This window comes from Sciurus carolinensis, chromosome 19 (genome assembly GCF_902686445.1).
Source record: "Sciurus carolinensis chromosome 19, mSciCar1.2, whole genome shotgun sequence".
Taxonomy (NCBI): Eukaryota; Metazoa; Chordata; class Mammalia; order Rodentia; family Sciuridae; genus Sciurus; species Sciurus carolinensis.
The window spans coordinates 28,637,479-28,665,464 of NC_062231.1; the positions used below are offsets into that span (position 1 = coordinate 28,637,479).

Genomic DNA, 27,986 nt, shown 5'->3' on the forward strand with positions numbered 1-27,986 from the left:
CAGTGCTGACAGCTGGAGAAACCCACGCTGCTGAGCCTCGGAAGTGGCTCCAATGAGCCTGTGCCAAGTGAAAGGACCCACCTCGCCCGCTCCTTCCTGTGGAGACTACAAAGGAGGCTCCTGGCCCTGGTCCCCTGCTGTCTATCTCAGGACCAGCCCCGACGCTTCCGCAGGTGCCACCTGTGGCACGGAGCGGCCCTTGACATGGTGACAGACTGTCCTTTCAGCAGCACGCTCCCTGGATCTCTTGGTCTCACCATGCCTGAAGCCCTCTGATATGCTTTACTTCAAAAGCGCGTGTTGTCCTCTCCCACGCTGACCCTCCTGCACGCCAGCCCAGGAAACGCAAGACCTACGATCTGTCAGGGACGTGCCCCGTGACCTCGGGATGGCTGAGGTCTGCCAGCCTCTCTGGGTCCATTCTTCGACTGCAGAACGAAGGACATTTCCCTGCCTTTTAACACAGAGCCCAGACTTAGGAACAGGAGGATCGTGCACACTTCTGTGCCAATGCACCTTCATGCCGGACGCCGTCCTCACACACTCCTTGAATAAGACGCTGTCAGTGATGTTTGCTTTTTAAAATACAGGAGTCTTGAAACCACGCGCCCTGTTAGGAGATCGCTGGAATTGGGGCACCGAATGGCTCTCCTAGTTTGAAGAAACAGGTCTTCAAGCGTTTCCACCTCCCCAGGGAGGGTTCCAGACAACGTCACTCGATTCCCAGCCCAACCTAAAGGAAAACTGTCACGATGCCTGGAGTCCTCGATGTCCTGCAAGTGAAGAAGATGTCCTCCTGCACAGCAGGAACCCATTTAGGTGGCACCAACCTTGGTTTCCAGATGGAACCATGTATCTTCGAGGCCCTGGCAGGAACTCAGTGGGAGGCAGCTTGGGCCAGTGTTGCTGCTGAAACCTGCTGACGTCAGGGTCGCGGCCTCCAGGATGCTGGGCAGCTGAGTTCGCCGTTGCCCGCGGGGCTACTCCTGTTGCTGGGGGCTTCCCTCCTGGGGTCCTCTCCAGCCAGGTCCAGGCGGCCTTCCAGGAGCCTGTCCAGGAGGTCACCACCAGCCCCTCACTGAGGCATCTCCTGTCAGCCTGCCCAGTGTCCCTGAGGCTACACAGTGACCTTGCCACCCCGTGCCACAGTGTCTGGCTCTGTGGGTTTGACATGGTGGAGGTTGGACCCAGAAGCTCTGTGCTTCTGTGGCACCATTTCCCATGAACACCCACAGGAGCCACGCCTGATCCCTGCTTCTAAAGAGACCCTGCGGAGACTGAAAGGCTGCTGAGAAAGCTGGACCCAGGAGGAAGCTCGGGTGGACGGCTCCAGCTCCCAAGTTCACTGCTACCCAATGGAGGGAGCAGACTGAGCTGAGGGTGCAGGAGCCCTCTGGGCCCCTCCAGCAGTCCCACACTGGAAGCCTGGAGAGCCCAGCCGGCCGCTGAAGACTGGTCCACAGCTCCCAGGGCCCAGGCCACCAAGTGGGTAGGAATGACCTCAGAGTGGGCTTGGGTGTTCTTCTGCAGTCACTTGAGCAAAATGGAAATAAGGTCACAGAAAATAAACACCAGTTTCTTTACAAAGTAAAAAGGAATATAACAGGTATTCAAGACAGTCCTCGAATCACTATGCATGAACATGCATTCCTGTTGTTATCGTATGTCAGGTTCTTTGATAAATGTGAGGGACACGCAAATGAAAGTTAGATGAGCAATGGGCAGGGAAATGTCCTGGATCCAGACTGAGACTCAGCCATGTCCTCCTGTGTTTGTGGGTTGATTATGAAAGTGTGTCACTTAGGGCGGGTGGAGTCTTTCAATGTGGCACCGATTTGGAGAGGTGCAAGGAGAAGAACCGCTGACCTTTCATCCCGGCACTGGACTAAATAAGGCACCTTAGTGCCTCTTACTTGGTAAGGAAGCTTCCGGGGCAGGTGATCCCCCTTCCCAGGTGAATGCTGTATTCCCCAAGTAGAGGGGAGCTGGGAGCTGCAGCAAAGGTTCCATTTGCAGAAGCAACCTGATCGATGAGCCATGGATATCAAGGACCCCCGCCGCCCAGTGCTGACCCCCGAGCTGCACCCCAGTCCAGAATGCTCTTTCGAGGATTGTGAAGTCATGTCCAGACCGAGAGAGGGGTCCTGGGACAAGTGGTTACCAATGGCTGCCAAGGTGGCCTCAGGGCCTGGGGAAGTGGGGTCTGTGTTTTTACCAGCCTTGAGCTAGATTTTAATGACAGTGCGACTGCTCATGGCCCTTGCTGCTCAGGAACACTTGTACAAACTGGGTATAAAAGAGAGCAATGGAAGGTCACGGTGCTGTTGGACAGTGTGGGGTGGGACCTTCCGACTTTGGACTTCTGGAAGACGTCAACCCTTGGGCAGGAGGAGTTGGTTTTATCAAGTCATCACATAGCCCATAGCCAAAGGAAAACCAAAGTTAAGGAAGACGGCTGGAACCCCTTCCTGGCCAGTGAACCAGCATCTGCGCTAGGTCGGCTGCTTCTCGTACAGGTTTCAACTTTGTGCCGCATGAGTGAGTAGGTATCACACTCCACCTGCGGCAGTCCCTCTTCTGAAACTAGATGCAATCAAAGAAAAGCTCATCTGAGGACAACAGAAAAAAATATCGAATACTTTTACTCAGTCTCCTCTCAAAATCGTGATGAACAGACAAAGTCTGCCAGCGGTTTCACTCACTGAAGTCAGATGCACTTTCTGCGCTGGGCTTTGCTTTCTCCGAATCACAAACGTGCAACCACATTCTGCGAGTTTTGTTTGGGAAACATAACAAATCCTTAGACAGCTTTTGATTTCTAATTTGACTGTTCTTATCTAAGCCACAAAATAGAATTATTTATTTTTTTAAATTTATTTATTTATTTATTTATTTTTGCTTACGCAGAAAAAAGCTCATTACTTTTGGTACCTGAGTCACAAGGCCAGTAGGAAGTAAAGCAAATTATGAATTGCTCTCCTGGACCAGGAGAACCACAAGGAGGAGCAGGAGAAGGAAGACGAGGCATGTGCTTCATTTTCAAGTGTAAAGGGTGCCTAGTCTCTTTGCGGGAACAGTTGGGCTGTCACAGGAAATGATCCCAGGCCTTCCTTAGACAGCCGTTTCCTCTTTGTTCATGGAACAGTTCCGAGAGGATGGGGTGACTGTCACATCCCACAGAGGCCATTTATTCCTGGGTCTACAGGGGCTGGATCAGCTCTCTTTCCTTCCTGCGCAGGAGGACGACAGAAGTGCAGGGCGGTTTCCAGCCCACCGCGCGGGATTCCACAATGAGGTCCATGGCTAAGCAGGGGAGGCTGGGAGATGCGGAGCCCAGAGGTGGCGGTGTGCTGAGCTCACCCCAGCTCACTCCGCCAGCAGAAGGAGGCAGAGCAACAGACACAGAGGGGCACCGTCAGCCTGTCCCACAGCCAGGCCCGGACCACTGCACCCGCGGGCCACCTGTGAGTCTGACACCAGCTTAGCATTTATTATTAAAGTAGGAACGCAAACCTAAGACAACTGCTTCCTTCTTACACCTCACCTGCTGTAGCCTGAAGCGTTGGTAGAGGGACTTAGCTAAGAACTGTCAATATACCAGCTTCGACAAAAACCGAGGATTAGAAGATCTAAAACTTGGAAAATAAAAGTTTTAAGAGCAAATGAAATATTGGAAATCACAGGAGTCTTCCCATTGAACATGAGGGGGTCTCCCTTTCTTCTCATCATGGACATTTTATTTTTTATAGAATACAAATGAATTTATTTATTTATAACGATGCGGCAGTGGGATTCTCGATGCCAGAGTGATGGACGCGATCGACATATCTGGCCGTCTCGCTGCCCCGTCTCCCACCTCTCTCCCCAGATCCACTTTCTCTACTGCTCCCTTCTATCGCTGTCATTTCAGTTCGCACATGAAGATGATCACATACACGAGAGGGACTCACTGTGGCACACCTGCAGACGGAGACGCCGTCCTTTGGTGGATTCCCTCCCAGTCCTGCCCCTTGCCCTCCCCTTCTCTGTCCTCTGGATCCCTTCCCACTGGCCTCCTTTCCTGTCAGCCTTCACTGTGACCCTTTGCTATCACAAGAAATCCCTCACGATCAGGCAGGTCGCACAACCCCAAGGGAAGATGCTGTATCACACTCGTGGGCAGGCCCGTCTTTAACTGGACCTTGGCCACACGCTTGACGCCTGTCTTGTCATTACTCTTCCGACCACTTCAGTTCCAGAGATTCCTTCTTCAAGTGGCTCCAACTCAGGGGTCCCTCTTTTCCTTCCCCATCTGGAAACATGAACATTTCACCAGTGTGGCGAATCTTTTCCAGGCTTCCTGTGAGGCAGACAGGCTGGCAAGGAACCAGGAAGGCACACAGACTGACTATGACTTGGGCAGCAAAGTCCACCACGGTGGCGCCTGCCGGCCACCTGTGTTCAAACAGGCGAAGCATTGTGGCTTTTACAGGTGAACACTCACCATCTATTTGAGCCTACAGAACAACAGTTGTGCAATCCATTATTTCCCCCACAATAATTCCATTCTTCTTACCTGAACTGTGTGCCCCAAATTATACTCAATTATTATACTTTGAATTTCACCAGTGAAAAAAGTGTGGAAACACGTTTTCTCTCGTTCTCTTAACACCAACGTGAACTCCTTCATGTGACTTCTCGGCTCACAAACCCTAAAGCATTTGCCACCCAGCCCTTGGCAGGAAACTGGGCCAACCTCAGCCAAAGAGGGAGCTGGACTGACCTGGGAGAATTCCCGCCCAGTGTAGAGAGAGGCACAGTTTCCCCATGGTCAACCAACAGAGCCCCCAACCCACCAACCCGAGGAGTTAGGCCTGCATTTCTAATCATAGAAAAACTTCTTTAAACGGCTCACATATCCAGCAGCTCCTCTTAGCCAGAGTCCACGGGCAAAACAGGAAACTAAAGAAGAAAAAGCTTCTGTTGAGCCAAAGGCCTGCCTCTCGCACACGACTCAGAGGGAGCCGCTCAGGAGGATCGCAGGACACCTGTTCCTCTACAGGACACGGATCTGACGACTGCCGGGGACTTCCCTGGACAGGGAAAGAGCGATGCTGTCCAGGGCCTCTAACTACAGGGACCCAAACCCTCATGGCCTCTCTGACCCGCAGGGATGCCCTGGTATCACAGCTCAGTGAATCATGATCTTAAAGATGACCCTGTGCCATCGACGTGGTGAGACGATGTCCATTATATCCTGTTCCAGAGGCCGAGAGCAACAGGCTCAGAAAGCCCAGGAAAAGGAGCAGGGAAGGGAGAAGTTTGCATCGGCAGGATGAGCTCAGCAGCCTGTGAGCGGATGCTTGGAACGCTAGTACCCAACAGCTCACGTGATGGAGACGTGATGGCCGACCACTTGCATGCAGCTTCCGCTGTCCCAGCAAGCAGGCACCCTCCGCCTGGAGCCTTGACCGTTTTTTTTTTAACATAAGACTATGTTCATATTGGCAATAATTATGGGGACCCTTGCCAGGCCCTGACCGCTGATCCCAGATGAATATTTTATGTGCAAAGGAAAGGAGGCTAGTTCACCTTGGTGGAGGAGTGGAGAGGGCGGTGGAAAGGCAGCCTCCCTTCCTCAGGGAGGGCAGGGTCCTCCTCTCTGGGATGTCCGACTTAGAAAGGGCCCTGGAGGAGGCTGCGAGGCGTCAGGGCTGCTCCTTCCCCTGCTGGTTGGGTGGAGCTGAGATAGCCCGTCCTCCTGTCCCATCATGTCCACAACTGGCTCAGGATCCACCTACTGGGCCACTCACACCAGTGAGACTGGGGGGACAGGAGCAGTGTCGCAGGCTGGCTGGGAACTGCGAACGTGTGCTGGGGCCACCAGCCATTTTGCCACCCTCTAGGGAGTCGGCCGAGGAACGAGGCAGCGGTGGCAAGCACGGCTGAGCTGGGGAGGGCATGGAGCCAGCGGGCACAGAGCGTCGCTGAGGCGTCTGCGGTCACCATTCCTAGCTGCACCCTTGGCGCGTGTTGTTCTATCGATGGAGGCATCGCCCTTCTTGGCCTGTGTGAAATGGAGTGGTTTCTGCCACGTGCAAACCAGGGGCCTTGGCAATGGCCGGCCGGGAGTCTGTGCGTATTTAGAGCAGCGGAGCTGCAAGTCCTGAATACCTTACGGCCAGGCCTGTGTCTCAGGTTCTCCAACTCATGGGGCCTGAGGGTGAGTGATAGCTGCCTGAATAGTCATCAGGGAGGAGGAGGAAGAGGGGAGGGGACAGAGCAACCAGGATCCACCACCTACCCGTCTACTGCCCCGTCGCCCTCTGGCTAAGTGCCATCTTTATGGCAGGGCGTTGCTTCTGGGAGAGGAGGAGATGACCAAGCAGGGCCTGACCCACGTTCTCGACACTGACGGCAGGAGCAGGACAGTCCTGCCTGCCGGAGTCCACTTCCTCGCTCTTGGGAGCGTCACTGCCCTTGTCTGCCTGGTGCACCTCCTCTCCGGTCCAGCTGGTTTAGGCACTGCTACGTGGATCTAGCAGAGTGGATGCATGACTCAGGTGCGACCTGGCCAGTTGGCAAGGCCAGCTTTGGGCCCTGGCGAGCATGTCCACCTAGGCGGGATCAGAACAACTTGCAGAGGACTTTGCCACCATGACTGGCTTTCCATGAGACCGCCTCCCGGAGAAGACCACCTGCACAGAGGAGGACAAGCCAAGTCAGCTAGGGACAGTACCCCAAGGCCTGCCGTGCAGCCAGGCAGCACCAGCCTACCTCTGCATCTGGACTTTCCCCTGCAGTTAAATTCCTCTTTGCCACTTGCTCCCGGGAAGAGAGTGGGAGCTCAGAAAAGGTAATTAAAAACCGACATTGAAAGAAATCTCAGCTCTCAACTGTAAAGCGTGGAGAAGCTTCGCAGGGTTTAGAGTCTAGAATAATCTTCCTAAGCACCATTATGCGTCACAGCACCGTGAGGATGCATGCAGCTCCCTGGGTCGGCCTTCAGCCGATATCAACCGGACTTTTGAGATATAACCTGGTCCATCTGCTAGAAATGGTTGGTGTGCAGAGGAAATCACTGACAAGAGCCCATCAGTTCTAAACACCACAGACTCCTTCCTAATGTCCTCTCACCAAAAACGAATGAGTAAAACCTTAAATAACAAACCAGCGATGCCGTAGCCAAAATTGTCACTCTGCTTCCCAAACAGGAGGCTGCCCTGGTTTAAAGGGGAGGGAGACACATGATATTGAAGACTTACCTCTTACCCTCTCACTGGAAGGGCACACAGAACCTGTAAACGGACATGTTAATTTTAAGGCTCAGAATTCCTTTTCAGTGACAACCATTTCCTTAACCAGAGTCTTTTCATTCCACTGGAGTTGAAACCCTAAGCTGATTTTTTTATCCAGGTATAATACCTTTTTAATGACAATGGAGTCAGTCCGCAGACTTACCTTAAGAAAACGGAAGAAACTGTCTTTGTTAACTCCATGTAATTTGTGTAAAATTTTCAGAATTTCCCAAATGGTATCCTTTGCAGTGGTCAACATGCATCTTACACACACACACACACACACACTCACAGACACACAACTTTCTCTCTCCTCCCCTCTGGCCACAGCATGGGAGACTTTGCATGCCATTCCCAGTCTGAAAACTCTCAAGTCACATTAGCATATCTGAGAATGTGAGAAGTCTTGCAGTTAGAGCTATCTGCTCAAATTTGCTTAGCCCAGCATTTCCCAAAGTTAACTTTCTCAAGATTAACTATAGCATTTCACACCCCGCACCCCAGCCCCACCTCCAAACTCCCCATTCCTCAAAGCAACTTTGGGAACAGCTTGTAGAACTAGTTCCATAAAGTGAAGTTTGGGGAACTCTAGTATAGTGGTTTCTATCTCCACAGATTTTGCTGTCTGAATAATATATAAGGAATTTTGAGTGACAATTGCACCCATTTGAATATATCTTCAACTGCCTCCATAATTAGAAATTTAAAATGCAAATTTTTCGAAAGCAAACTGTCTTTACCATTTAGACATGTTGCGGAGATTTATTTGATTTTGTGTATACGCCCATTACTCTCCGGTATATCTGGTGTAGGTAATGGGGTTGAAAGACTGGTCAATATTGAACACAAATATGTTAACCTTGTCCAAGTTTACGTATATACGGGACCTCGGGGATGTCAATATGGCAAATGTACTCTGTCCTTTTAACTGGCCTTTTTTTTTTTTTTTTTTTTTTTAATATGCACCTCTTGGGACCAGAAATACATAGCAAAAGAATCGAGACGTCTTCAATTATACTCTGTATGAGATGCACACTAAGGACTCCCGAGGCGTGGGTCAGACATGAAGCATCCCTGCTAACCCCGGATGTGGTGGTGAGGACAAGACCATCACCCTCTCCTCCTCGTGCAGTGACAACCCAAGTGTCCATTGCTGCCTTAGATAAGCATCCTGGTGCTCCTTGGCTGCGTGTCCCATCTCGACGTGCACATAACAACAAAGCAAAACAAGTTCAGAGGTGTATCTGTGCAGCCTCGATGCTGGAGGTCACTCCTCCAATGGTGTCCCTGAGAGGACGGCCAGTGAGTCCCAAAAGACCTCTCAGCACCGTGGGGCAGGTGACCGGGCAGGGTGCCCTTCACAAAGCTGCGTGACCACAGCTGTCCCAGGAACAGAGCACGGACTGCAGCCCAGCAAGACAGGCTCCCTGGGCAGCAGAGGGCAGTGAGCCCGTGCAGCCGTAGATGCAGACCACGCAGGCTGGACACCGCATTTTAGGTCATTTGTGCTGAAAATGTTTTTTGAAGTGATAAATTTGGTTTGCCGTTGATTGTCTGAAATATCCTAAGCCTGGCCCCTGAAGAGAGCAAGGTCCTCTTCTCCAAAGTGGAGGCTGCTGCTGTTGCCTTGCGGATTCACACCAACTTCCTTCACGGTGGTGGTGGCAGGGATCAGACCCAGGGCCTCCCACAACGAGGTGCAGCTGGACTCACGCCGTCTCGGACCTGTGTTCCAAGGCAGCACTCCTCCGGGTACGTTGCAGTGCCACCGCTGAGTCCCGGGACGATTTGGGGAATATTTTCTATTTTAATAACAAAGGTGATTACAATCATAATATGAACAAATCTGCCACTTACTGAGCGTTTCCTACCTGCTGCCAAGCAAATGTCCTGGGGCAGTAAGGTGGTCTTCCCAAGTCCACCAAGCAGGAGCTGCTGTGACTGTCCCCAGTGAGCAGATTGGACAGGGAGACACAGGGAGGCTGACACACAAGCTGAAAATCCCACAGCCAGAAACGGGGAACCATTCAAACCAGGAAGTTCAGCTGAGAGTCCCACCTTGCCATTTTGTGGGTTTTTTTTCTTTTGTTTTGTTTTTTGGTACTGAGGATTGAACCTGGGTACCAAAAAATAAAAAATAAAAAATAAAAAAAATAAATAAAAAATCCAGGCATCAAGTCACATCCTGGTCCTTTTTGTATTTTATTTTGAGAAAGCATCACACTAGGCTGCTTAGGGCCTTGCTAAGTTGCTGAGACTGGTTTTGAACTCATGATCCTTCTGCCTCAGCCTCCCGAGTCGCTGGGATTACAGGTATGCACCACCAAGTCCTGTGGACACACTTTTTAAAAAAAAGTGGATTGGGCTGAAAATAAATTGTAAGAACTGGAAGTTTGTGAATATGAAACGAAGTCACGCAGGTCACAGTGGCCCACCGTGACCTGCGTGTGTGTGTGTGTGTGTGTGTGTGTGTGTGTGTGTGTGTATGGACAGGGCAGCTGCTGAGTGGGTTTGCAGGCTGTGGGGCACAGGCTTGGGCTAAGGTGCAGCTGAGATCCCTCCTGAGATGAAAAGCCCCACTTTCAACTTACCTGCATTTGATTTCTCCCCGAAAAGTCTCTTGTTCATGTAGGAAATCTTCCTATTTTTATACGATTTTAAGACATCACACAGTCATATTTCTATGGGAAATATAAATAATTCAAATAACTCTGAAAAAGAAAGGCTTCAATTATTGTATATTATAATTTGAGGGGGAAAAAATCAAACTTGAGAAAAAGCTGACAGATCAGAGGAAGTTTCTTGCTCATTTTCTCCAGAGGTTAAGCCAGAATATGTTTTTTTTTAAAGGGCAGAAGTTTAAGGTCTAGCTAGGGAATAAAGACATGTTTTGTCTGACACTTCCCAATTCAAATCCAACATTTATCAAATGATTCTTAAGTACTGTATTTAAAAAAAAAAAAAAAAACCAGCCAGGAGCTGGCAGGCTGGGTATATTAAGCTTTCATTATTATAAATTTGTATTTTAAAAACCCAATATCTTTTCTGTAAATATTCAAGGGATTCTCTGACAATTTCTCTTTTTGTAAAGCCACCTCTCACTGAAACATTTTAAATAAAACTCTTATATCGAAAATGGATTCTTGGCATTTGGGAGTTCAAAATCTCCCCAAATTCAGAGGTGGGGGGGATAAACCTGCCTAATTATAGTTCATTTAAGTGCAAGTCATAAAGTAATCAGAAATGATTCTAACCCAAAAGTAACATCTTAGAGTAGCATTTGAAACAAAACAAAACAAAAAGTACAACTGGCATTTTAAACATTTTCTGCCAATTTGTTATTCATTAAATCAGAAGAAAACGTGCAGTACCATTTTTTCGATAAGGCAAACAATGCTGAGAATTGGCATGGACTAAACACGACTGGCCACCACTCTGTGAAAAACCAAATGCTTTAATGAGGCTATCAAGAACAACAGCTCGAGTATTTCATGGGATACATTAATATCAATCCATAAGATACAGTGCTAAGGACCATACAGAAACTATTGCTGCACACGACAGCAGGTGATAATTGTTAACATTACAGTACCAAGCGTCCGCAAGAGACAGTCATTTGTCATTTTTATCAAGAAATAGGGTTTCTTTATACTGTTATCAACGTCGACCTTTCCCAGTGCATTTTACAAAAATATTGGTAAGTGCATGTCTTGTGCTTCACTGGATCTCTTTTAGAGTCCTGCATGTATTGTTCTTATTGCTTTACTGTTCGGAAACAACCAGAAAGAACTTGGTCGGAGGACCAGGTCAGTTGTTCAGCTTTTGGCAAAGACAGAAGGTTTGGTATTTCCGCTGCCTGACCCACAGGCAGAGGGACAGTTTTGGTGTTTTGGTCACTCCAAAAGGAGGCCCAACCCTGAGTCACAATTCCGCACCCAGGGATGGGGGAGTGGTGTGGATCAGCCTCCTGTTGAAACCAAGAGCCCAAACCACTGCCTCTTGGCTTGGCTAGTCCCTAAAGTGAACTCACACTCCGTTTGGCAAAAAAGAAAGAAAGAAAACCACCCGGCCAGCCGCAGTGTCCCTCTGGGCTCACTCGCCTGTGCTCCCAGAAATGCCCCCTAAGCAGGAGGAAGCAGGAGCAGGAGGCGGGAGCTAGGGCCCTTGGGCAGCGGGCAGTGTGAGATGCCAGGCTTTCTCGCAGAGGCTTCTCAGCCACGATCCCCGGGGCGTGGGTCAGCCAGCCTCGGCAAGGTTAAAACCCCTCGAAACCAGCTAAGGAGAAGGAGCTCATCGCCTGGCCACCTCCAGCTGTTGCACCCAGCCCTCCCCCGTATAAATATGAAGAGAAAAGCAGACAACACTAAGACTGTTGTCCAAGCGCTACGGCACGACGGGCGGCTCATGCACACTTCATTGCTACTCTAGGCAAAGGGCTGTACAACTAAGGGGGCCGAAAGAATGGGGCCAGCTGCTCCCGCCCCCTTAGGTAATAAAGCTATAAACTGAGAGCATCAGCAATGTCTTCGAGGGTCTTCTGGGAGGCCCACCTGCTCGGGAAGGGAGCGGCGGGCTCACCGTCCACACACCCCGCAATCCGCCCTCTGATCCCTCCGTCCCCACCACCAATTCACATTTGACGTGGAAACCCTTTTGAAAGAAGACCCTCCTGAATAAGGTTTCCTGATGAAATAGGTTGGCACTCTGTCACTAAAACAGATCTCGTGTTAAAAATATCTGAAGGAAATGGGAAGTGCTTCCTTGTCCACAGAGGCACCCTGCCGCGAGTCCTTCCTCACTGCGATGCCGTCCTGGAGCATCCTCCCGGCCACAGTTCAGTCAGCGCTGGTCCAGAGCAGACTCCGCTGTGTGTAAGGCACTTCATTCTGAAGGGATATGCTTTGCATCACGGGCTCTTCGACGGCAGGCTGCTTCTGAGGCATGCCCCTGGGCAGCCTGGCTGCATCTGAGTGTCACCTGCATAAGACATGTAGGCTGGACAGACCTAACGCTACTGTAGTTGCATAGGCTACACGAGTAGGTAATGCACTGAAACTAACTTTACATGGCTGCTTGTTAAAACGTTGCGATCGAGTAACAGTAACTTGCCGATACAGTATCTCTTTCAGAAAATCCAGCGCATTCGCTGAAATAAACCCCAATTTAAATGACCATATGGGCGTAGAACACTATGGTTATCAGTCTCCAAGAATATTGCTACTTTATATCCTAAAAATAAATATGTAGGTTTATCTTTTTTTTCTAGAAAGCCTGGTTTTAACCTATTAATACTCTATCTTAAATGTGTTGAAAAACAGTTTTGAGTGAGCCTGTAATATACAAAATATTTGCAAAGCTCTCTTTAAACACAAGACCTTGCATAAAAGTTTTCTTTCGTGGGTGTACAAAGAATGCAGAAAACCACCAAAGAGTTGTAAAAATACTGAAAACTTGTCGTCTTCAGATGCATATTCTTACAAATTAATACAAACATCGAAAAGAACGATGATAATAAAGAGTCTGTACAAATCAAATGACTAAAACATAATTTAAAAATAAAAATAGTAAAGCCAATTAGAAATGTGCCCAGTTCAGTTGTCTTATCAAAAACAAAATAAAAATAAAAATACCAAAACAAAAGGAAAAAAAAAAAAAAAACAGGAAAAAAGTACCACAGACTTTCAGTGCTCCTCAACAGTGGTTTCTGGGAGGACATTCATTTCCATTTCAAAATGAAACACATCTTATGAAAAAGCTGGATTGCGCTGAGTCATTCACGAAGGCAGGAAGCTGCAGCCGCGGAGGGAGAAGGAGCGCCAGGCGGCTCTGCCAGCCCCATCCCACCCTCGAGAGTGTGGTTGGGTCAGTGACGCTGGCCAAAGGACAACCCTCACGAAAATGACCGCGGTGTCGTTTGGTTGTTTTGTTTTGGGGTCATTTGCGGACTAGCCGTTTCTTTAAATAGCTTGCAGTAGGAAGGCTGAAGGGAGCTCCGAGGGTACTGTATCTTTAAGGCAGTACCACGGATGGGGACAGTTATCAAACGGAAAAGGGCGCCTACCGACATCTTTCCTTCTTTTTGTCTTTGTGCATTATTATTTTTTTTTTTTGGTTGCTTTACATTCTTTCAATTAAACTCTGCATTGAATTGCCGAGGAAGACACAGGCATGAAAACCTCAAATCAAGTGTCCCCTGCATGAAGATGGACAGGCGCCTCCCGGCCAGAGGGGCATCCGTGGAGGCTCGGGTCGCAGACCTGTGCACGTCCTGTACGGTCCTTTGGAGGCACCTGGAGTTGTAAAATAGAATATACGAGTCCGCTTCACAAAATTCTAAAAATAAAATATGTCCTGGGCTATCGATAAAGCATGAAAAAATTCATATTAAAGGAAAATTATCAAGAAAACCCCTTTGGGTGGAGGCCGCGTTCCCCATCTGGGAAGGAGACCCTCGGAGGACACGTGGGCGGGGCGCTAACACGCCAGGTCGGCCTCCTCCATGCTCATGCTGCTCCTCCGGCTGCTGGCCTTGGAGGCTCCGGGGGACACAGAGGACAGCAGGGGGTCAGTCACCCCAGCAGGAGAGAGCGTGTCATCCATCAGGATGTCTTCCAGCTTGGACCCCATTTTCGCCGGCACGCCGTAGGCCTGGGCCCCCTCGACTGCAGGCCCCAGGCTGCCGCCGCTGAAGGCCAGGGCGCCGTCCGCGAGGTCCAGGCTGGTGCACGCCAGGTCCGCCTGGTGCTGCAGGAGGTCCTGGCTGCAGTTTTCCAGCACCGGCTCCTGCTTGATGATCCGGTTCACCAGATCCGGGGAGCAGAGGCCCGTGGACGGAAGGAGCGAGAGTCCGTGAGCTCGGGCCTGCATCTCGAGTTCCTGAAAGAAGAGTCCAAGTCAGAACCAGCCCTGCCGGGCCAGGAGGACGCCCAGCACAGGACGAGCACCCGGGGGCCCTGTCTGCGACACCAGTTGCTACTCGCCGGCCAAACCACAGAAGGCCACCACCAAGAGTGAAGGTGGGCTTTGGCCAGGACGAGGCCCACATGAGTTCTCGACCCACAGACAGACGGACCATGCTGGGGTGCTGACCGCCGGGAAGGCCGCGCGTGTGTCAGGAGGGCCTCTGGCCGCTCTCTGCAGCTCCCCCTTGTTTTCACTGTGAATCTAAGAATTCCTCTAAAAAAAATAAAATCTATGAAAAAATCAGAGGGAAAACAATATTTCCCTCAGTGAAAGTGCACTGCTCTTTAAAATCCATGAGCTCTGCATTTCCTGTGTACAGGTAACACTAGTGGTATATGAAATGACTTTTGAGGTGGTATAAGGATTTAACTGTGTATTAAAAACAGACTCTCAGATATTAATGTTGACAATAAGGATAAACTGAAAGTATAAAAATAAAACTGGAACAAGTGACCTGGTCAAAAGAACGTATTAAGTCAATGGTAAGATAGTTTCACGGTCCCTGGGCTGTGCCCTGAGGGACCCAGGACACTGCGGTGAGCACAGGGTCCCGGAGAAAGTTTAAGATTTCAAAGGAAATGGTGAGACGGCCAAAAACTGCGAGACTCAAGGCAGTCCTCAGCTTGGGGGCGAGACCCACGTGCAACTCTCAGTCTGCTCCTGGCACGGCAAGGTGGCTTCGTGGGGCTGGGACAAGGACCACGTGCTGGTCAGCGTGGAATGGGAGGCCAGGACAGCACCATGGTGTCCACAAGCCTTGTGCTGCCCAGCAGCCACACATCTCACTGGTAAGCACTGCGGTGATTTAAGAGTAAAACTAAAAGGATGTTTTTCTTTCACTTTTTTTTTTCCAAGTGGCTACCCAGCTGTTAAGACCTAAATGTTCCAGAAGTTGCTTGGAGCTAACAGAAAAGGAAGGGATCTCTCTGGGTCCAGGGGTGCAGTGGTGGTCACACAGGCCCTGACGGCACCAGGAGTGGGGACGTTTGGAGGTGACAGCCCCGGCCGAGCAGGTCCCCGCAGGTAACCGAAGGCTGCACAGCTTGGTTCAGCCCGTCTCACTACGGCGGGTGGACATCGCCCCTTCTAAATTCAACTAGCCCGTTCTCACCTATAAAATGAAGAATTGCTCCTACGCTTCCTTCACGTGACTTCTTATGAAGTGTATCCCCAATTCACAGGCTGAAGTCCCAGCCCCAGGACTGACATGTGACTCCTGAGAGACAGAGGTCACTAAGGTAAAGGAGGGACCCTACCCCAGAGGCCACGGGGACACAGACACAAGGGAGAAGACGTCACACACAGGCCAAGGGGATGTCTCAGAAGAAACCAGCCCGGGGCCGCCACCCTGACCTTGAACTTGCAGCCTGCAGAACCCAAGAAGGTAACTTCCCTTGGCTTACTCCACGTAGTCAGTACAAGAGCTGCCTAATCTATTGCCTAAGGTCAGAGACTCCCCAGGACCTCAATCCAAAATGCCCTTGGAGCAAGCTTTGCGCTTTCCTTTTTGCAAGTTCCTAAAGCAAACCACAGGGACCCAAGTGATGTCCGGTAAGCAATCTGCTTCTGCTCACCACGGCGATCCTGAGCCCCAGAGCCATAAGGAAGAAAAACAGGACGCCCTTTAGAAGCCCGCTCTCCACTGGACTTGGCCCTCGACTTCTGCCTGTGAGCTAGAAATACATCTGCCTGGCAAGGGAGGTTCAGCTGTGTGGGGACAGCGGGCCTGCCAGGGCCTTCTCTGGAGGCAGCCCACGTAGGGGACGGGAGTGGGGATGTGGCCCGAGTGTCTGCATGCTCCTTTATGGGCTCCGGGACGCCAGCCTCTGCAGCCATCCCGTGAAAGCCCCGGGCTGTTGAACAAAACAGCAGTTCCACTGATAATAAGGCTTCCTGCTCCTCCTCTTGTGAGAATTTTTGCCTGCAAGGCTTGGGATGGAAATGAAAGGAAGGCCTCAGGCCCCAGCGGAAAGCACGCTCCTGAGCCTGCAGGCCCACAGGCGGCCAGTGCATCTCCCGCCAGCACCTGTCTTTCCAAAAAATACCAGATAAACAAAGTTGGACTCAGAGAGGCAAACACCTTACTGCAAACCTTTGCTATTTGATTAAAAATGTTTATCAGCTGATTAAAACAGTTACTCAGATTTCTAAATAAGGTGGAAAATCTCTTCTGAGCACTCTGGCCTGACCGCACCACAGAGGTTTCCAGATTAGTAACATTTCCTGCGACGTGGTGAAGTTGTAAAGCTGTCTCACAGTCACTGGGAGAAAAACCCAGGCACCGTCGCCACGGAATTTCCTATCGCACACTGAGTAACATTTGATTTTTGTAGGAATATATGTGTTTGGGAACCTGAAATAAAACAAGACCTAATTTATCTCCCAAAAAACAGTCATTCTATTTGACAACTTGTATAAGGAAATGACCCCTTAGGACGAGCTGCTTTTATAAGTAGGTGCACTAAGTAGGTATGCTGACCACATCTGTGGTCACCACCGAAGAGGCAAGACACAAGACCAGCTTGAGAACCAAAGCTGAGGAAGTGAAGAAGAGTTCCCGCACCCCCAACTGTAGGGCACCTGGGTTCTAAAACCCGACCCTGCAGGAGAGCCCCCTCCACAGGCCCCACGCCGAGGACCGCAGCAGCTAGAGGGAGGTGTGGCGCCTCACAGCGCAGAGCTGTGGCATGCTCCGAGGGCGGGGAAGAGGGACGTCCAGGAGCAATGCCACCAGGAGAGCCACGTGCTGCAGGTGGCTGCCCCTCCATGAGGAGCCACAGTGGAAACCGAGACGGTGAGGCCGCTGCACCGCGGGCTCTCGCAGCAGGGGCAGGCAGGTTAAAGCCAACCCCGAGCTGCGCTTTGGTCTTTGGTCGCTGACCGCGCTTGAGGACAGTGGAAGCTGTGCCTAATGCAGGTGCTGAGCAGGAGAGGCCAGTACCTGGGCGGAGTCCCAGAGCTAGCACTGAACAGGGTCCCCAGTCATGGCCTTCCTGTGCTGGGCAGGCACTCATGGGATGGGACAGTGGTCAACAGCACACCTCTAAGCGTGCATCAGCTTAAGGATGCATTTGTACAGTTCCACAGTCTGTTTCTAAGGGTTAAGTTCTTATTATTAGACCCTCTGGGTGTCCCCAGTTCCCTAAAAGACGACTTGATCATTGACTGCTCCTAACGCCCCAGAAATCCGAAGGCATCCTTTATTTAGCATGCAGACAGTGCTCATTACGGCGGGTGATTCTATTCTGCAAAGTCCTGCAAATGTGGACAGCATGAACAGGGGACCCTCCTTCCTTCGGGAAGGACTAAGTTAGGCAAGCACTCTACCGACTGAGCTATCTCCCCAGCCCACTAGGCTCCTCCCGGAACATCACCTGCACCAGCCAGTCTACACCGAGCTTTGACTTCTGCGTGTTTCTGATTTGAGACAGCGTCCCTTTAAAACACACCGTAGGCTCATTGATACTGGGCTCAGCAACACACCACAACCCAGGCCGGAGGGAGCGAATCTGACACCTGTGCACACCACAGGTACGCTTCTTGCCCCCAGGAACACTAAGGGCACTTCAGCACTGCACCTGGGACCTTCCTAAATGGCAACACTGCCAACAAAAACCATAAAAATATGGAAACTGATGCTCAGCAGGTCACAGTGACCCCATCACAGTGTGAGAGCTGAACCAGAGGCAGGGCCTGGAACTTTGCTGGGAACCAGCACAACGGGTCACTCCAAGCCACCATTCTGTGCATGTCCAAGAACAACCGACCAAGTCAGCAGCAACGCTGGGGTACCAGTGCGGCGTCATGAGCAGGGACGTGCACGGAAGTGGAACGCACAGCCAGGACAGCCTGCGTCAGGGCTGGGCGCCCACTCCCAGGCACACGGCTCCCCGCCTGCGTGGCGCACCCGGGTGCCCTCCTCTACCTGGATTCTGAGCAGCAGGTGCCGGTTGGCATGCTCCAGCTTCTTCTGCCGGTTCTCCAGCTCCTTGGCACGCTGCTGCTCTCGCTGCAACTTCCGGATGTAGTCCACTGATGCCTTCAAGATGGTTCCCTTGTTCCAGCGCATGTCTCTGCCAGGAAGAGGGAATGAAACAGACCTCCTTAGGCTTCCAGGCTCAACAGAAACGCAGCATCGAAGGCATTCAGCTTCTTCGGATATAACCACGAATGCGCAGCAGCAATGGCCACTTCCTACAAAGCACCTGGATGGACAGGATGCTGTCCACTGCCTGGGTGCATCATCCCACTCCGTGCAGACACGGATCGGGGACGGAAGGGACATCGGGCAAGTGTGGGACCAGACAACCACGTCTCAGAGCTACCCGGCAGGGACGTCGAGACTTACGCTTAGGTCTGTTGCTTCCACGCTCGATTTCCTCAAACCTACATAAACAGCCACAGGTCTCTAGGACTACGACGTCTACTCGCTGGGACAGAATAAGCCACAGTTAAAAATGAGACCACTCTGGGGGCAGCACAGCTTGACGGCCGTGGCATAAGAGGGGCGTGCTTGGTGTTTATGGCGGATTGTCCTGCCATCTGACGCCCACTGTCTCCCTCTCCTCACATCCACAGTGGCCACACTGGGCTCGTCTGAGCGGCCTCCTCGCTACGGTGTTTGAATCCCGGGGGGCACTTCACACTGACGTGCAGTGAGAAGTTCAGCTCCCAGGCCGGGCAGCACAGCAGGCCCCGAGCTGAGCGCTCAGCACAGCAGTAGAGCTTCTTCTCCTCAGAGCACTACATGCTGGGGACTGTCCCCAGCTTCTGTGCCCCATTCGGTCATGACCTTCTCCACGGAGAGGTGCCAATGTGCTCCTGTCTCACTGCTGGAAACTAAGGCACGGGGGCTGAGAAATGTTTCCCAGGGCTCAGAGCCTGGCTCAGACCCCAGCGTCAACCTTGACATACATCCCTGCTCTAGACCATGGAGGGTACGCTGAGGCCCCTTTCCTGCTAAAAAGGAGACTGAAGCCTAAGAAGGAGGTATTTCCCCAAATTCAGACACCTGCTTAGAGGCCACTTGGAATTCCCACCGAGGCAGCCGGAGCTTGGTGCCTCTCGGTTCTAGACGTGTCAACCAAGACATGCAAACATAGGTGAGCACACTTACAATTTTAAAGCATTCCAGAAAAAAAAACATAGCTTCATCTACAGCTGCATAAATAATACTCCACATTACTTGGAATTAATTTGAAATCTTTTTTTTTTTTTTTTAATACTGTTATCATCACGCTGTCAATAAGGAAGGATGAAACGAATCCCATTTGATGCGGGGAGAACAGCCCACCCCACCTCCTGCATCTGCAAAGGGCAGATGGGAAGCTCCAGGTGACAGGTGTGAATGGCGGCCTATTTAACAAGCCACCAGGTAACTGATCCTCACACGGCCCAATGAAGAACGAGATAGGACCCAGAGAATTCCCTGGGGTGGGTCTTGGGGTCTGAGCGCCCAAGGTGGCAACCAGGGGTTGTCCTGAGAGACTCGAGTGAGCACAGAGACTCTCATTCTGGCTAAAATCAAAGCGACAGGATCCTGAGCCCCAGAGAGACACATCTCAGGGTGGACTGGTGCCGGGCCCAGGCCAGGAAGTGAGTAGGGAGTCATTCAAACACAGTTGCCTCTCCGTTTTTAAGAAGCACTGATTCCAACCAGTTACCTGGGGTTTACCCCCTTGTGATACCAAGTCAACCGACTCCGTTTCTGGGCTTAAAGGAAGGGTTTCCAACCTTTAGGTAATAAGAGAGGAAGCCCTTTTCATACAAAAGTGCACACAGATCCCCAAAAGAGAAAAGCACCCCAAACTAAGCTGCTCTGGGCCAGAGGGCACCACGGGGGCTGAGATACTGGTCAGGTAGGACGTCTCCATAGCAGCCCCAAAGGACGTCCTGGAAACCTGGGGTGGGGAAACCACCGCCCGGGTTATAGGGGTCAGAGTCCCTTTTATCTTAAAACAATGCAGACCATGAAGGATCCCTATCAGTGGAGGTTACGATCACCTACGCTTTCTCCCACAATAGAGAAGATATGCAAATGCGGATTTCCACTGCAGCCCCATGATTTCATAATATGTTACTAAAGAGATTCACATGGTATGGTTTCAAAGAATATGCTAAAAAGTGAAAGCTGATAAAGAACAGGAAAATGGGAATTCAATTTCAACGACCATGCAAGACTGGCTGTAGGAAATGAAGGTCACAGCCCTTTAGGAGGATAGATTTGTGCTGCTGAACGGAGAATCTGAACGTTTCCAGTTTGAAAACGTCTTTCCAGGAAACCTAGGAGAGCAGCGAGTGGAAGGTGGAAACTGTGCTGGCACATCCATCAAAGTCACAAGAGTAACAGTTTTATTTAGCTACGAATTCCCCGACAATCATGTGAATAGCATATTTAATAAGCCTGGCATGAATAATGCTTGATTGCCTCTTTACCTTTTACTAGGCAGCTGAAAGGTCATAGTCACAGGCTAATATCACAGAATGCATGTCGGGGCCATTAAAACGTACACATTCCTCGGCCCCTTACTTCAAATGGGCCAATTTCTAATGGATAAAAATTGTATATTTGCTGTTGTATTTGCTGACATTGCAGCTTGGCTATAAGACTTGGGGGGAATTATCTTTATAGCTGTTATCTCTGAGAGGGGGACCCAAGGCTGAAGCTCAAATTAGCTGACTTATACTTAATAAGAAGATTAAAAATGACTCTTTTCCCCTAGATTGGTAAAACATACAAAGAATATGCAGGTTTTCATAAAAACACTGGACCTTTTGTCTCTTGAAGGCCACGGAACCTGAAGTTTCCAGTGTCTGCTCCTCAGTGCCTATTTGGAGACATCGTAAATGTCCAAGAGCACACGGCCCACAAATCTTGCTTTATCGGTTGTTGAAATCTTGTACTGCGTGACTGCTAAAGAATTTTTTTTTTCTTTTTTCTATTTCTTTTTTTCAGGAGCTCAGAATGGGTTTGCAAGGACGTTCCGGTTTCAGAAAACCCAGTCCCTCACCCGCAAAACTCAGTGTATGTCTCTTGAAATTTTAGTTTGATGGAATCAATGGAAACAAAGGAAAGTATTTAGAAAGAGAACCAGAGAAGAGAGGGGACTGGGTTGCTCTACGTTTTCTAACTGCATTTCTTTTTTTTTTCCCACTATACGAGGAAACACGAAGGTACGAAAAATATATGACGCAGATCAACACGCAGTTGTACTCACGGATCATTTGACTTGGGAATCAAAGTACCTAGTTCTTTAATGCGGTCATTTATGTTAAATCTTCTTCTTCGTTCAACTTCAAGAAAAGAGAACAGGAAAGGGCGATTAGGAGGATCACCACAGACGCGTTCAGCGCATCTAGTTAAAGCCACGTGGACACCAGCTCCCCGGGTCAGAACCATGTAAACCCCAACCTGTTTTCCCCGGTCCTTACCGTGCTTCAGGTATTGAGGCTAAAGCACTTTTATACAGAGTTTATCACTAACCAAGAATTTAGAAACATATACAATTTCTCATTTTACTCCTTAACAACCTTGAAATCAGAATTAGTGTCCTCAGTAACAGGACAAAACCACCCTGGAGGCGTTAGGGGCTTGGAGAGGGGGCAGCCTGCAGTAAGCAGTGAGCTGCTGAACTACAACCTCACCCCACAGAGGGAGCAGGGCTCAGCACACTTAGAGCACCAGGTATTGAGTCTTGCTTCCTGGCCAAGTACCAAATTGTGCAGGTATTTACCCAGCTAAAGAAAAAATGAATTTCCACAATTGTCTACTTACAAAAAATCAAAACAGCATCAATCGAGTACAATTTTTACCCTGCAAGGCTACTAATGAAAAGCATTAGAATTACTGATGATGCTGAGATTTGAGTTGTATGTAATTTTTACAGATCACAAAATATCCCTCTTCTTCTGATTTCCTTTTAACTTAAACACGTAAAAAACATTCGTAGTGCATGGAGCATATCCTGATCCCTACTAGCCATGTTAAAGTAGCAAAAACAAACAGGTTAAATTAATTATGATATTTTATTGAAGCCACTATACCTAAACTACCATAATTACAATGGGTAATCAATATAAAATTTTAAGTTATTTTCTTTCTTTCTCTTTTTGTTTTTGGTCCTAGGGATTTAACCCAGGGGCATTTCACCACTGATCTACATCCCAAGCCCTGTTTTGTTTTGTTTGTTTGTTTGAGACAGGGTCTTACTACATTGCTGAGGCTGGCCTTAAACTTGTGGTCCTCCTGCCTCAGACTCCTGTGTCACTGGGATTATAGGGGCGTGCCACTATGCACAGCTCCACCCAAGTGTATTTTATGCTTAAAGCACAGCACAGTCTGAACTGACCACACTTCAGCGTTCAGTAGGCACGGTGGCGAGTCACCACACACCCGGGGGCACAGCCTGGAACTGAAGCCCAGCACTGCTAACTATGGCAGGCAGGGTAGTACATTCTTTCCCCAAGCATCTAGTTGTCTGCTCAACTAACCTGTCTGGAACACTCTGAAGCATGACTTCTTAATTTTTTTACTTTTCCCAAGGAGATAAGAATTGTAAATATACCAACAATAATTCAATACATAAAACGAAATAAAAGTCCCTATGATCTGCCGTGAAGAGCCCCTTGTGATCATCTTTACGCTCCAAAAATAAACGCACGCACAGCGGGCAGGAGCAGCGGAGGCGCTGGGGATCTCGCTGGGTCTCCTGGTCTGGCGTGCACGTGTACACTGGCCACCCCCACGCTACCAGCCCCGAGCTCGCCCTGGAACTGCAGGAGCCTGCGCCCGCCTGCAGGACGTCCCCACGTGGAGGTCCACAGCGCAGGCCCCGTGCTCCAGGCCTGAGCTCCTCACGCCTTGGGCTCAGATGGCCGCATCTGCCAGTTCCTGGTAGCAATCTGGCTGACGGTACTGGCCCTTCCAGGCCTTAGGCCACCCGAGAGGAGCTCTGCGCCTCTCGCCACCTCCCACCCACGTCCGGGCCAGCACCGAATCCGCTGGCTCTGTCTCCAGAATCCATCCACTGCCATCCAGCGCTGGTACCCGAGAGACGCCACGTGACCCCCGCCCGCATGACCAGCTCTGCTTCCCATGCCTACTGCCCCTCCCCCGGCCGTCTGCGGAGAGCACAGCAGCTAGAAGGGTCCCGTCAACACGAGTCAGACCACATCAACCTCCGGTCACTTCCCGACTCATCCAGAGGAAAGCCGAGTCCTGGGGGGGAACGCAGGGACTGGGGGCCACTCGTCCTCCAACCTGACCGCGTCTCTGTGGAGATTGCCACCTGAGGACGGCAGGGCCCTGCCCCGAGCACCTCTCCAGCTACCTGAATGACTCTGCCTTCCGCCTCGGGGGTGACTCAGCTTCCCCAGAAAGCCCGGCGGGCCCGCCGCCCACCACTCCTGCTCTGAGGGGACAACCCGGGCGGCCGCTGGCCTCGGCACACTCTGCTAACATCCAAGCATTTCACTTCTGTTCTTCTTTTTCTTTTTCTCTGGGCAGTGGGGATGGGACCCAGGCAGGGCCTGGCGTGTGGTAGGCAAGAACTCCACACTGAGCCGCCGCTCACCCCAAGCCAACTCTCTTACGCTGTCCCCATCTCTGTGCCTGGGGAAACTGTCTCTGAGAACAGGGCTGTTAGGGTTTGGATGCAAGGTGTCCCCCAAAAGCTCACATGAGCCGATGCAGGAAGGTTCAGAGGAGAAGTGATTGGGTTGTAAGAGCCTTAACCCAGTCAGTGGATTGACCCCTGATGGGATTAACTAAAGTGGCAGGTGTGGCTGGAGGAGGTGGACTTGTATCTGGAGAGTGGAGTCTCTCTCCTCTCTCTCTCTTCCTCTCTCTCTCTTTCTCCCTCCCCTCTCTCTATCTTCTTCTCTTCCTCTCTCTCCTCTCTCTCTCTCCTCTCTCTCCTCTCTCTCCTCTCTCTCTCTCCTCTCTCTCCTCTCTCTCCCCTCTCTCTCTCTCTCTCCCTCCCCTCTCTCTCTCTCTCTCTCTTCCTCTCTTCCTCTCTCTCTCTCTCCTCTCTCTCTCTTCTTCTCTTCCTCTCTCTCTCCTCTCTCTCTTCCTCTCTTCCTCTCTCTCTCTCTCTCCTCTCTCTCTCTTCCTCTCTTCCTCTCTCTCTCCTCTCTCTCTCTTCCTCTCTCTCTTCCTCTCTTCCTCTCTCTCTCTCTCCTCTCTCTCTTCTTCTCTTCCTCTCTCTCCTCTCTCTCTCTTCCTCTCTTCCTCTCTCTCTCTTCCTCTCTCTCTCTCCTCTCTCTCTCTTCTTCTCTTCCTCTCTCTCCTCTCTCTCTCTCTCTTCCTCTCTCCTCTCTCTCTCTTCCTCTCTTCCTCTCTCTCTCCTCTCTCTCTCTCTTCCTCTCTTCCTCTCTCTCTTCCTCTCTTCCTCTCTCTCTCTCTCCTCTCTCTCCTCTCTCCTCTTTCTCTCTTCTTCTCTTCCTCTCTCTCCTCTCTCTCTCTCCTCTCTCTCTCTCTTCCTCTCTTCCTCTCTCTCTCTCCTCTCTCTTTCTCTCTCTCTCTCTTCCTCTCTCTCCTCTCTCTCCTCTCTCTCTCCTCTCTCTCTCCCCTCTCTCTCTCTCTTCCTCTCTCTCTCCTCTCTCTGTCTCTTCCTCTCTCTCTCCTCTCTCTCTCCTCTCTCTCTCTCTTCCTCTCTCTCCTCTCTCTCTCTCTTCCTCTCTTCCTCTCTCCTCTCTCTCTCCTCTCTCTGTCTCTTCCTCTCTCTCTCCTCTCTCTGTCTCTTCCTCTCTCTCTCCTCTCTCTCTCTCTTCCTCTCTCTCTCTCTCCTCTCTCTCTCCTCTCTCTCTCTCTTCCTCTCTCTCTCTCCTCTCTCTGTCCTCTCTCTCTCTTCCTCTCTTCCTCTCTCTCTCTCTCTCTCTCTCTCTCTCCTCTCTTTCTCTTCTTCTCTTCCTCTCTCTCTCCTCTCTCTCTCTCTCTCTCTCTCTCTCTCTCTCTCTCTCTGCTTCCTGATGATGTGAGCTACTTCCCTCAACTTCCCACCTCTGCCATGATGTTCAGCCTCACCTGGAGCCCCAAGGAATGGAGCCGGCCTTTTAAGACTAAGACCCCTGAAACCGTGAGCCCTCAAATAAACCTTTCCTCCTCTATGACTGTGCTGGTCAGAGCATTTAGTCACAGTAGGGAAAAAGCTGACTCAAGCAGGTGCTTTCCAGATCTTCACCCACATAAACACGCATACGTCCTTTTACACCACAGGACACCAGTGTTACTCTGCCACTCACTCTTTCCCTCAGTGGTGTGCGGGTAGATGCCCTCGGGCTCAAATGTAAGCTCTGAGCAGGGGGGCGTGTCTATCTGTTTCACTTTTGCACAAAAGTGCCCAGCATAAAACAGCAAATCAATCAACGGCCATGTCTGAATGAAGGGGTGAATAAATGCACTCATTCTCTCGCACATGCTGGCAGGTTCTCTTAGAAGGTAAGCTCTAGAAAAGGAAGAGGTAGGCCGAGGGGCCACCCAACCCTGAGAACTAGCCTCCAGAGGCTGGATGAGACCTAGAGACTGTTTCACCACCCTCAGCGTTAGAGCTGATGGTGTTTGCCCTGTCCCGCCGACTGGACCCTGGGAGTCCAGGAAGGCGGACTCCCTTCCGGGGGGTCTCTGTGGAAGAGACCTAACTTAGTTCTCCACGTTTCAAACACAGGAAGTTCTGCCTAACACCTGGCTGTTCTGCTTTGAAGGGGTTTTAAAAGAGAAAGTATCTCAGAGTAGGGTCACTTGGAAGCTGGTGGAGCCCCGGGAGAGGCCCGCCCAGGCCTTTTGGTGGACAGAGGACAGTTTTCACCCAGCCGTGTGAGTGTGTGTCTTCTCCGAGACACGCAGAGGGCAGGAGAAGCGATCACACGGAAACACGCGGCTTGCTCCTGGGATTCGAGGACCTGCCCCTCTTCTACCATTTCTCATAAGGAGGGAGGACTCGTGTTCTCAAAAAGCAGCTTAGGAAGCGGAAGGTGTGATGTGATGAGACACCACTCATTATTCCTGGGCCGCCTGCCTTACATGCATGTATCACACAGGAATCTAAGTGTTCACAGGAAAACAAGTGGGGGAAGCCTCCCCGGGCTGCCCCCGGGCTCTTTCTTTCCTGTTCTCTCACATCTCCCTGGAGAGGGAGATCCAAGCTCCCCTCTTGCTAATAAGTTCCAGAGTGAGCATCACTTATCACTGGGTAATTGAGGATCCAGACTCCGTCTTGCAAAAAATCAAAAAATTAAAAAAAAAAACCTCAAAAAGCAACAGAGAAACAAACTTCGGAAAATCAAAACAAGGATCAACGTGGAGTTCAGAGTGGCCTGAGATAAAACATACACCCTGGCTTCTCTGCAAAATGATTTTCCTCTACAAGTCCCAGCCTTTAACAGCTCCAGAAATCAATTATCGTGCACGATTTCCGGCAATGTTCTGACACGGGGCACGCGGCCAGCTCCGAGGGGGCGCGTCACAAGAGAAAGGGCTACTTACTCAGGTTGTGGTTATCCTTCTTCTGTCTCTCCTTGGCCAGGGCTCTCGCTTCAGACTCTGTGGGGAAAATACACGCTGTGCACGTGAATGAAGTCGTTAGAAATTGGAACTGTCCAGGTTTGACGACACACTACAGAACATCTCATTCTACAAATGCACACAAGCTCGGCTGACTGCACTTCAAGCAAAACGGTGCTTTTTAAAATAAGGTCTTTAAAATAGTTTGCAGTTTTCCAAAAGCACCGTGTATCCAACACACGCAAACGCCCAGACTCCACGGATGGGTAAGGGACAGTAACAATGATCCACAGCGTGCTGCACGTGTTCCAGCGTTCATGGGGATCAGATAAGGGACGGGGAGTCTGCTGTTGGTATTCTATCGTTAGGAGTCAAGTTTTCTTTACAGGTCAGACGATTTTCCTGCCTTTGCTTTGCTGCAAAGGAGGTGGGGCGGAGATGGGCAGAGGCCACTCCTCACAAAGGTAGGAAGCCTGCTCTAACGCACTTCCTGCCTCGGTCTGGGGCCAAGTGCTTCCCTGAGGCCCTGACAAGTGGCCAACAGGCAACCTCACCCCTGCCCCAAGAACCACCATCCTGATGGCTCCATTTTATGAGCTGGTGTTCCCTGTGTAATAGACCTTCCGCACGGGATCTAGCAGAAACAGTACGAGGCATCTGAAGATGTGAGAAGTACGCTGTTAGCACAGCCCAGCTGTGAGTCAGAGGGAAACGCAGGGCAGGGTGCTCAAACTCAGCACCACCAGGGCCTTACAGGGACGTCCTCACCAGGCAGGGCGCAGAGGCTTGCAGGGGGTGCTGTCTGCCCTCTGGCCCAAGGGGCATGCACATACAGACAGCAAACGAGTGCCCGGCGGCAATGGTGCCCCCAACCCCAGTGTCTCAGGAGACACCGGAAACCAGGATGGCCATGCATTAATCCTCCATCTTAAAATATCACACCACGTCTGATGACTTCAGAGACCCAAGGAACCAGGTCCATGGTCACACACAGTCTAGACTCAAGCGTGCTGGCCACTGCCCCTGGCCAGGAAAGCAGCGGGAAGCCACAGTAAGACGCATACCTGTTGGGCACATACCTGTGAGCTCCCTCTTGATGTTGGGCAGGTTGGCAGGGCAGGAGTTGCTGATGGTGAGGCCCGGGGGAGGCAGGCCTTGGTTGCCGTAAAGGTCGATCAGGTTTCCAGAGACAGGTAACTAGAGAGAGAAACAAGGACACACGTAAACTCCTGAGCAATCACCAAGTT

At 50.7% G+C, this 27,986-nt stretch overlaps 1 protein-coding gene across 11 annotated transcripts in view; it reads right to left on the reverse strand.

The window, feature by feature from the left end:
- Positions 1-10,711: 10,711 nt before the first annotated feature.
- Positions 10,712-27,986, reverse strand: part of Mitf (melanocyte inducing transcription factor) — a 191,360-nt gene continuing 174,085 nt past the window's right edge. For 7 of the 11 annotated variants that reach the window (XM_047534661.1, XM_047534655.1, XM_047534654.1 and 4 more), the window contains exons 6-10: positions 27,819-27,936; positions 26,722-26,796; positions 21,458-21,533; positions 18,166-18,313; positions 10,712-14,153 (exon numbers count right to left, since the gene is read on the reverse strand). In XM_047534661.1, the coding sequence (XP_047390617.1) occupies positions 13,752-14,153; positions 18,166-18,313; positions 21,458-21,533; positions 26,722-26,796; positions 27,819-27,936 (819 nt within the window). In that variant the 3' untranslated portion in view covers positions 10,712-13,751. The remainder of the gene's footprint in view (positions 14,154-18,165; positions 18,314-21,457; positions 21,534-26,721; positions 26,797-27,818; positions 27,937-27,986) is intronic. The other 4 variants (XM_047534662.1, XM_047534657.1, XM_047534656.1 and 1 more) reach the window with 1 other exon arrangement.